The 10,547-nt window shown below is 40.8% G+C and overlaps 1 protein-coding gene across 1 annotated transcript in view; it reads left to right on the forward strand.

Annotated features, from left to right (window-relative positions):
• LOC106083578 (uncharacterized) overlaps positions 1-10,547 on the forward strand; it is a 36,585-nt gene extending 26,038 nt beyond the window's left edge. Inside the window, exons 10-13 of the mRNA XM_059361750.1 lie at positions 69-577; positions 4,350-4,745; positions 9,655-9,805; positions 10,031-10,547. Of these exons, the coding sequence (XP_059217733.1) occupies positions 69-577; positions 4,350-4,745; positions 9,655-9,805; positions 10,031-10,532 (1,558 nt within the window). The 3' untranslated portion in view covers positions 10,533-10,547. The remainder of the gene's footprint in view (positions 1-68; positions 578-4,349; positions 4,746-9,654; positions 9,806-10,030) is intronic.

The raw sequence follows: 10,547 nt of genomic DNA on the forward strand, positions 1-10,547 counted from the left end.
TAAGACATATAAAAATTTTTATTTATTTATTGGTTTTAAATTTAATTTAATTTTTCAATTTTTTTCAGAGAGGAACAAATGCAATGCCTGCGTTCCAAAGAGTGTATCGATCGAGATGATATGTGTGATGGCAAAATTGATTGTTCGGATGGTAGCGATGAGACGGTTGAGGTATGTGCAGGAACTGCATGTCCTGGATTAGCTTTCCAATGTGGTTATGGGGGTTGTGTTAACGGTAATGCTCCTTGCAATGGTGTATTCGAGTGCGCAGATGGTTCTGACGAAGCCTGGGCTTTGTGTAACAAGGAAAGGAGAGTATTAACACAAACGACCACATTCAAGCCCACAACTAAAACCACACCTGAACCCACAGATGTTAGTGGCGAAGGCGGAAAATGTCAAATACCCTTTAACGTGCAAGGTTACATAATAAAATTACATCCAAAAAATACAACATTGGCTCCTGGAGTTTGGGTCTGGGACTATGACACAATTCACATTAAATGTCATTCAAAACTAGAAAGTATTTCCATACTCTGTGATAATGGAACATTTATTCCGGATTTTCCCAAATGCCGTAAGTTCCTACATATTGATTGATTAATTGTTCAAAAGGTCAACTATTTGATTCTATATAGCTTTGTTGCCCAAAAAGTAATTGCGGATTTTTTAAAAGAAAGTAAATGCATTTTTTATAAAACTTAGAATGAACTTTACTCAAATATACTTTTTTTACACTTTATTTCTAAAGCAAGCTAAAAGTAACAGCTGATAACTGACAGAAGAAGGAATGCAATTACAGAGTCACAAGCTGTGAAAAAATTTGTCAACGCCGACTATATGAAAAATCCGCAATTACTTTTTGGGCAACCCAATAAATCTTACTGGTGCTTATGCGAGGAATGAATAGCAAATTTCGTTAGAAAATTGTGTTAGGTTGAAAAGAGTGTGCAGATATTAATCTGCCCCATGCCACTATAGACATACGAAAAAGAAAATCTAAGTTAGGAATTCCGTGCTACTTTCAAAATCCTTGCCCGCGCACTTTACTCGGACTGCGTCGACCCGAAAGGCTTCGGGTAAATCAAGTTTATTGATGGCAGTCCTCTGGCCATCACCGCCAAATCGCCTGTCTTTCATTCCCCCGTACGCCGTTATGGCCCGGCACCCAAACGATGCGGATTTTGCCATCCTCAGAGAAGGCGTTGTGTTAAAACAAATAAAAAGGCATTAAGTTCTGCCCGGTAGAACTTTCGATTCCCACTACCTCGGGTGTATATGCAAGCCACCTTTTGTCATAATCCGGTGAAAGATGCTTAGTTTATGCACCTATAGCAGCCTCATCGAAATGTGGTCTGATATGGACCAAATTCGGCGCAGACATTGAATGGTCTAATAAATACAAGTCACTGTTCAATTTTGTAGAACAAAGTATTGGTCTTTTTGGCAGTCTATATCCAAATCTGGACCGATCAGGGCCAAATTGAAGAAGGATGTTGAAGGCCCAACACAACTGTCCCAAATTTCAGAGAAATCGGCTAATAAATGCGTTTTTTATAATCGAGAAATCGGTCTATATGACAACTATATCCAAATCTAGACCAATTTAGGCCAAGTTGGAGAAGGGCCTAACACAACTTTCTGTTGCAAATTTCAGCGAAATCGGATAATAAATCAACTTTTATGGGCCCCAGACCTTAAATTGAGAGATCCGTCTATATGGCAGCTATATCGAAATGTCTACCAATCTGGGCCTAGTTGAAGAATGATGTCGGAAGGCTTAACACAACTCACTGTCCCAAATTTAAGAAGGATGTCGAAGGGCATAACACCTCACTATCCAAAATTTCGGCGAAATCGGACAATAAAAGCGCTTTTTATGGGCCAGAAACCCTATGTAGAGAGATCGGTCTATGTGGCAGCTATATCCAAATCTGGACCGATCTGAGCCAAATTGAAGAAGGATATCGAAGGGTCTAACACAACTCACTGTCCCAAATTTCAGCGAAATCTGACTATAAAAGCGCCTTTTATGGGCCTATGACCCTTAATCATCGGATCGGTCTATATGGCAGCTATATCCAAATCTGGACCGATCTGAGCCAAATTGAAGAAGGATATCGAAGGGTCTAACACAACTCACTATACCAAGTTTCAGCAAAATCGGGTAATATATGTGGCTTTTATGGTCCTAAGACCTTAAATCGGCAGATCGGTCTATATGGGGTCCTATATCAATTATAGTCCGATATAGCCCATCTTCGAACTTAACCTGCCAATGGACAAAAACAGAATCTGTCCAAAGTTTCAACTCAATATCTTTATTTTTAAAGACTGTAGCGTGATTTCAACAGACGGATGGACAGGCGGACGGTCCGACATGGCAATATGGACGATCAAGAACTTGGATCCTTGCAATATATCATATATCAATGAGTGTTGTCCGATTCAATTTTAAAGTCATTGATAAGTGACCTCCTTTTTATAGCCGAGTTCGAAGGGTATGTCATAGTGTGACACCTCTTTGAGGTGTCGCGCATAGTACCTCACAAATGTCGCCAGTACAAGGAGGGGATAAGCACTGCTGAAAATTGTTTCTGATATAGTTGTTGTTGTAGCCACATTTTACATGTGGAGATGGCGATTTTCGTCAAGCTCCTGTAGGTGAGCAAGCTCGTTCGGGTCCAAAGGACCGATCGCCGAGGGAACTGGGTGGCCATTGATTATTTAAAGGCGCCAATAACCCGCTTGGTCATATCGACCATCATAAGCACTCAGTATTTGTGCAAGAGCCGGTGCCGCCCGGCCTCTCTGAGACTCTCCGCCCGATGCCGCCGATTACCAGCGACTACCGTTGCAGCTACTCTGTATGGAGAATTCCACTATCCCCAACCTGAGGACGTGCCCGGTAGCTCGCAACTAAGCTTCTCGTTAAAGCAATGAAAACCACATAGATCGGACTTCAAGCTCACAGCTATCCTGTGGCGGGGTTTTTTTCTGATATTCTCGACAGACTTCGCGTCCAGGCGTTCAGCTTCATAGATGGACATGCCAATCTCTGCTTTACAGTGGCCTTCAGGACTGAATCCTTAGAGATTCACCGTATGCCTAGCAACAGGTGTATAAATTGCAGTTTTCACGATATAAGAACAAGGGAAAGAGGGCAAGGGCACGCCATTTGGGTCATTTTATCACCACTTGTATGGGATCTTTGCTGAAGAAAAATTTTAAACTAGAAACTGTCTGCTACTCTGTAGTTATACTTCCAAGAGGGCACAAATCGAAATCAACTTCTCAGAAAGGACGAAAAGGCTCTTAAAGTTTGCATAAGTCTTAATGTTAAGCCAAAGAAGACTCATATATGATTGCTCACTAGACCGAAGTTTGGCCGATTCAAGGAGCAGTGTTTCTTTAACACAATAATTTCGATATCCGACAAGGTCAAATGCTTGAAAGTGATCTTGGATGGGAACTGAACTACATATATCACATTCGGCTTATAAAAGTTAGACACTATATTAGAGGGCCGTAAGCTCGAAATGGGGCCTGGCTCTCAATATAGTCCACTGCTTCTACGCTGCTGTAGAGGGCTACTTGACCAAAACGAACATACTCCTTGATAGTATTGTGCAAGGCGATGAAGGCTTGGTATATACGGAGTGATGTGAACCTCATTTACTAGGGTACTGTAGACAAACTTATATGTACGGCCCATAGAAATACAAACAAAGTGTAATACAGCTTCAATGGGATTAAGGGTGATAGAAGGTAGCAACAAGTCTAATAATCGCAGTATAACCAAGAAAACGAAACGAACCCTGACTGCATTGAAAAAGGTTTCGAATTGGATAAATGACATTGTACTTGAGTTCAAATGCCGCCGTATTCTGGGTTTGATGAAACTCTAGTCGTTGGTTCGGAATTTGAGTCATCACTTGGTGAGCTTGCAACGCTATCACTATCACTATAACGATTTATGGTACGATTCACAAACATTTTGTTCACTTTAAGGTGTTTGAGTTCGCCAGCCAGCTATAGCTACAGAGTCCCAACGGCATGCCAAAATGCGGCACGTCTTGGAGATGTTTTAACATGGCTTCGATGCATAGTATAGTACCTCACAGATGTCGCCAGCAATAGAGGGAAACAATTTGTTTCTGATATTCTCGACGGGATTCGAACCCATGCATTCAGCCTCATAGGCGGACATGCTGACCTCTGCGCTACCGTGCCTTCAAAAGTCAAGGTTAAGAACCATTTTATAAGGGAGCAAAATTTTACTAATTGCATAATAAAAATTTCTTTAATTATTTTATTTTAAATTAAATTTTTTTTTTATTTTTGTTTAGCATTCTGCGAAAAAAGTCTTCTCAATGGCATTTCAACAAGATATTCTGAAATATATATAAATGACATACCATATGATGCCAACGAGTTTTCATTTAAAATACCTGTGGGTGCTGAAATCTATGTTTATTGTCGCGTCGGCTATAAGCGAGTTGGAAACATGCCACCGCGACAAAAAATACAATGCCTCTCTGATGGCACCTTCAGTGACATACGGCAGCCATGTATTCAGGATTGTGGCAATCCAATAGCCGATCGGATAGATTTCACCCGGGATGGATTTCCAACTAAAAACAACAAAGTTCCATGGCATGTGGCTATCTTCAGAAGGCAGGAGAATGGAACACACATATACATATGCAGTGGTTCCATAGTTTCGCCAAGCATAATTATTTCAGGTAAGTAAGAGCAAAAAAGTTAATAAGTCATAACATGAAGGCACCTTGAATCTCAATATCAGAGCTGTTTTCTAAAATTACTTTTTTTGTATCCTATATTGTTGCCATTGCTCTATCTATTGGTGGGGTCTTGGGACACTGTACCTATTGGCCTGTACCTATTGGCAAAATACAAAGCCAATCTCGGGCAAAATTTCAACAAAAAACAATTAAAACTCGCATATCTCCCAAACCAGTGGAGATTTTAAAAATCGGACCACAAATAAAGATTGGACAGCCCGAACAATTTTTCGAAACGCCGAGGTGACTAATTTCAGGGGCCTTGGCAAGAGACGCCCGGACCACCTAGGGCCTTGAAATTTTGCACACGGTTTCGATAACCTCAGCTCTAAGCATTTTCGATTCTACCCCATTGTGCGTGAGTGAAGACCGAGTACTCGTCCAGTTCAAACACAGCATCCGCTTCCCTCTCCCCCCTTCCGGGAAAGCGGATCCGAAACAACCTCTCCAGAATCGGTCTCGGCAACAGATAGTCTGAGACTCTCCTTAGTCTACCTCTTGTATCCACGGCCTCCTGAATGAAGCAGTGGCCATGACCGCCTTCTCTCAGCATGTCAAGTTCCCTCAACTTAAGCGCTAGCTTTGCGGCACAGCCCCGGATATACACCTCACTACTAACTAAATTTCCCATGATCATACCATTGAGGAATAGGGGATACTTCTCTCATATCAATGAGTGCCGTCTGATTAAAGTTGAAGCTCAATGATTATGTTGAGTCCAAATGGCTTGCCACATAGCGACACTACAAAGAAGTTTTAAAATGGAAGGAAACCTCACAAATGTAGCCTGCATTGGTAAGGGGATAACCATCGCTGGAAATATTTCGAATATTCATGCCGGGATTTGAACCCAGGCGTTAAGCGTCATATACGGACATGCTAACCTCTGCGCCACGTTGTCCTCCACATATATACCTCAAGGGGTTGTAAATACATGATCGCCTGATGCCGACGCAGTCTAGTCTCTGTGTTCGATCGTCTCCTCCTCATCCTCATCGAGACAACGTCCACAGTAGTCGTTTTGCGGGATATGACCTATCGCACAGTGTCCGCTTATGACCCTAGTAATCGTACTCACTCCTAATCAAGAGTCTGCTACTCTCTCAACATCTTTTGATCGACAGATGGACAGAGTGTTCTGGCAATCCGATATCCTTCCACAGATTCCACCTCGCCAAAGTCTCCTTACTGGCCATCTCCTCTACTATGTTCAGTAGTTAGACAAAGGGCACGAGTGCTCTATTTGCCGTGGAAGATAGCCTCGTGGAATACTCGGTTGCCTTCTCATTTTCCAGAACACCGATGTGTACGGGAACCCAGGCCAACATAACGTCATGAGCCAGGAATCCGTTCTAGATCCCCAAACAAGAATTCAAGGCCTTTTATATTTCGTTAGCAGAAAACGGTTGTGTAAGGGATTGCCCTGCCACTGAAGAATAGGGCAAAGCGGCATGTAGCGCCATCTGGTAATGTGAGGTATCGAACGGAAGCCAGAACGAATCTGACATAAAACTATGACGTCAAGTCATTCCTTTTTCCTTAAATCACCTGTCATGACAATCAGGGTTTTACAAGTAGAGTACGAACCTTACTTTTAAATATGGATTTAACTTTCAGAAAGTTTTACCCCAAAAGGCACCTACAGACTCATAGCCTTACTATGACAATATGGGGGTAAAATTTAAGGTATTTGAGAATAGAGTAGGAATTTGTCATCGAAATTTGGGCCTACAAAGGACATCTAGCCACTTCAAAAAAAAAACCTGGGTCCAAGTGAAAGGGTTTTAGGAGTAGAGTACGAATGTAACATTCAAACGTTTAACAAGTGTCTGAGAGTTTGCCTTATGACTAAGATGACATGCAGCCCCATAATGGTATGTACCCCATTTATATGGTATTCACATGAAATATGCACTTCATTCAACCGAAAGTTATTGGCAAATTGTGTATGCCAACTATGTGGACTATCATGAGACCCTGAAGTTTAGATTACAAATGAATGGTAATTTTTTAAGAGCTATAGGAAAGTTTTAAGAACCAAAAACACGTATAATTCCGAAAAATGCATGAGATCTTTATTTGAATCGATAGTACGGTTCATATAATTTAATGTTTGAAAATTATACCAGGCAAATGTTGACCGTGACTGCACCTCAAATGTTCTATCCGCTTAGTCCAATTTTGGCATACTCTTTTCAACATTTCGGCCGGTATCTCACGAATAAATTGACGCTGGCTTGTCTGTATAGATATGAGCTTTAACATTGTCCCACAAAAAAAAATGTCTAAAGGCCTGGTCCTAAGGGCGAACATGAAATAAAATATTTACCAAACTCGCCTCTCAATAAATCCATTGTTAGGCGTGCTGTGGTGTATGCCACACCGGCACCGTCTTGTTGAGGCCACATGTTATGCAAGTCAAACTCTTGTATTTTGGGCAAAAATAAAAGATGGATATCATCTCACGGCAGCGCTCACCATTCACAGTTACGTTACGATTCGCATCATATTTGAAGAAGCACGATCCAATGATGCCACCGACCCATAAACCCCACCAAACTGTGACTTTTTCTGGATGCATTGCAACGTTGTTCGTTTGTAAGACAATTCGTGGTTAACTTTTGGACCAAACTGATGATGTTTGAGAGTGAAGCAAAACACTAAACGTTTGTTGGCTGTTTAAACCAGTGTTGCCAAAAAGCTAAAAAATCACCCTTTATAAGTAAATTTTCATTCTATGTGGGCTAGAATATATCATTGTACCCATAACACCTTGAAATTTTGATATTCTTGATCGACTTGACATTCTAAATCTTTCTAGCCATGTCCATCCGTTTGACAGTTATTCTGTGGAAATCACAATAGCGGTCGAACGAATAAAGATATACGCATGCAATTTTACACAGATATCACTTATCGATGTAATGACTATTGGGGATTGCAAATGTTCCATGTCGGTTCATATTTGGATAAAGCTTTCATACAAAATGGTCCCTCGATTTGATTTCGGAGGCTTTAATAAGCTGAACATCTTTGTCGATTTGACTAAAATTCTGTATGTGGTGTTTTTCATGACTTCCATGGAAAGTAAATCGGTCCAAAAGTAGATATAGCTCTCATATTAACCGATCCCCTGCTTTGAGAAAGCTGAAATTGTTATTCAATTTGGTTGAAATTTTGCATGTTGTATTCCGTTACGATTTCCAACATACGTGGTAAGTATGGTTCAAATTGGTCTATAACCAGATATAGTCCCTATATAAACCGAACTCTCGATTTGAAATATGGTACCCTTGGAAGCTACAATCATTATCCGAGTTGGCTGAAAAAGCGTAGAGATTAGCATGTCCGCTTATGATGCTGAACGCCTGGGTTCGAATCCGGGCTAGAAGATCAAAAAGAAAATTTCAGCGGCGACATATCTGAGGCACTTTGCCATTTAAAAACTTATCTCCAAAAGGTTGTCAAAGGGCAAGCAGTTCGAATTTGGCTACAAAAAGGAGGTCCCTTATTATACACTCCACCATAGGATGGGGGATATACTAATTTCATCATTCTGTTTGTAATACCTCGAAATATGCGTCTAAGACCCCATAAAGTATATATATACTTGATCGTCGTGACATTTTAAGTCGAACTAGCCATGTCCGTCCGTCTGTCCGTCCGTCCGTCCATCCGTCCGTCTGTTTGTCGAAAGCACGCTTACTTTTGAAGGAGTAGAGCTAGCCGCTTGAAATTTTGTACAAAAACTTCTTATTAGTGTAGGCCGGTTGGAATTGTAAATGGGCCAAATCGGTTCATGTTTTGATATAGCTGCCATATAAACCGATCTTGTGTCTTGATTTCTTGAGCCTCTAGAGGGCGCAATTCGCCTCCAATTTCACTGAAATTTCGCGCATAGTGTTTTGATATCACTTCCAACAACTGTGCTAAGTATGATTCAAATCGGTCTATACCCTGATATAGCTGCCATATAAACCGATCTTGGGTCATGACTTCTTTAGCCTCTAGAGGGCGCAATTCTCGTCCGATTTGACTCAAATTTGCACATAGTGTTTTTATATCACTTCCAACAACAGTGCGAAGTATGGTTCTAATCGGTCCATATCCTGATATAGCTATCATATAAACTGATCTTGGGTCTTGACTTCTTGATCCTCTAGAGGGCGCAATTCTCATCCGATTTGGCACAAATTTTGTACAACGGCTTCCCTCATGACCTTCAACATACGTGTCTAATATGGTCTGAATCGATCGATACCTTGATACAGCTCCCATATAAACCTATCTCCCGATTTTGCTTTTTGAGCCCCTACAAGGCGCAATTCTTGTCCGAATGAACTGAAATATCACACAATGACTTCTACAGTGTTCAGCATTTATTTATGGTCCGAGTCGGACTATAACTTGATACAGCTCCAATAGCACAACAGTTCTTATTCAATATTCTTTGTTTGCCTAAAAAGAGATACCGCGCATAGAACTCGACTAATGCGATCAATGGTGGAGGGTATATAAGATTCGGCCCGGCCGAACTTAGCACGCTCTTACTTGTCATTGAGCTTAATCTTGAATCGAACAGCACTCGGTGATATGTGAGAAGTTTGGCCATGTTCCTTAATGGAACCTTCATGGGCAAATTTGCATTTAGTTGAAATATTGCAGGTAGTATTCTGTTATGAGTTCAAACAACGATTCAGATCGGACCTTAATGAGCAAATGAGTATGGACATGGTAGAGTTATAATAAAATAGGGTAATACAATAATTATTGGTGGTGGGTATCCAAAGTTTGGCCAGGCCGAATTAAATGCGTTTTTATTTGTTAAAAATTTGTTTCTTATTTTCAGCTGCCCATTGCTTTTGGGACAATCTTAAGAATGCGAGACGGCCCATTAGTATTTTTCGATTTGTTGCCGCTAAGCAAGATAGTGAATACAGTTTCTCCCGGGAGGGCTATGAGCAGATGAGGGAGGCTTCATCCATTGACATTTCGTGGTTGTAAGTTTCAGCTACATTTGTTTGCTTTTTTCTTTTCCCTTAAAGACAATTTGTTATTAGCATTTACACAGAGAGCGAAATTTTATTCCCCTTGGCTTCAATTAAAAATTCTTCGGATGAAAAGTTTATGCAATTTTGACACTTCATTTGCATTATCCTAACAAATTGTTTGAGGGGGTGAAATTAAAAGTGAAATCTAGAATACATCAGAGTATTTCTTTGCAGATATTCTAGTACGAGTTCACGAAAAGTGGGAGATATTGCAGTTGTCCAATTAGAAATACCCCTAGACTACACCCAAAATATATCAGCCATTTGCATGGCACATAGAACCAACAGTGGTTCGGATTATGTTCCCTCGGGTCGAAAAGGTTTTGTGCCAGGCTATGGTCAGGAACAAAAATATTTGGAACAAGTTAACAGTTCTTCTATAAACCATCATGATTGTCGTCAAAGAAGTGAACTGAAGGAACTGGAAGATGATAAATTCTGTCTGACTACAGTCGATGCAGGTGGCAGGCTATGCCGTGGAGATAGTGGAAGTGGATTTGCATGGAAGCGTAACGATGAGCCTTACCAGTTACTGGGCGTTATAAGTTCCTCGCCGTCACACGTAAATGACTGCTCTCGCGATGGTCTGGTGACTGTGACTAGTATGCTGTACATGAAGGATGACCTGTATAGGAAATTCAACAGGACATTTTACGAGGAACAAGCTAAATTTTAAATAGTATTAATTATA

The sequence above is a fragment of the Stomoxys calcitrans genome, chromosome 2 (assembly GCF_963082655.1).
Source record: "Stomoxys calcitrans chromosome 2, idStoCalc2.1, whole genome shotgun sequence".
NCBI lineage: Eukaryota > Metazoa > Arthropoda > Insecta > Diptera > Muscidae > Stomoxys > Stomoxys calcitrans.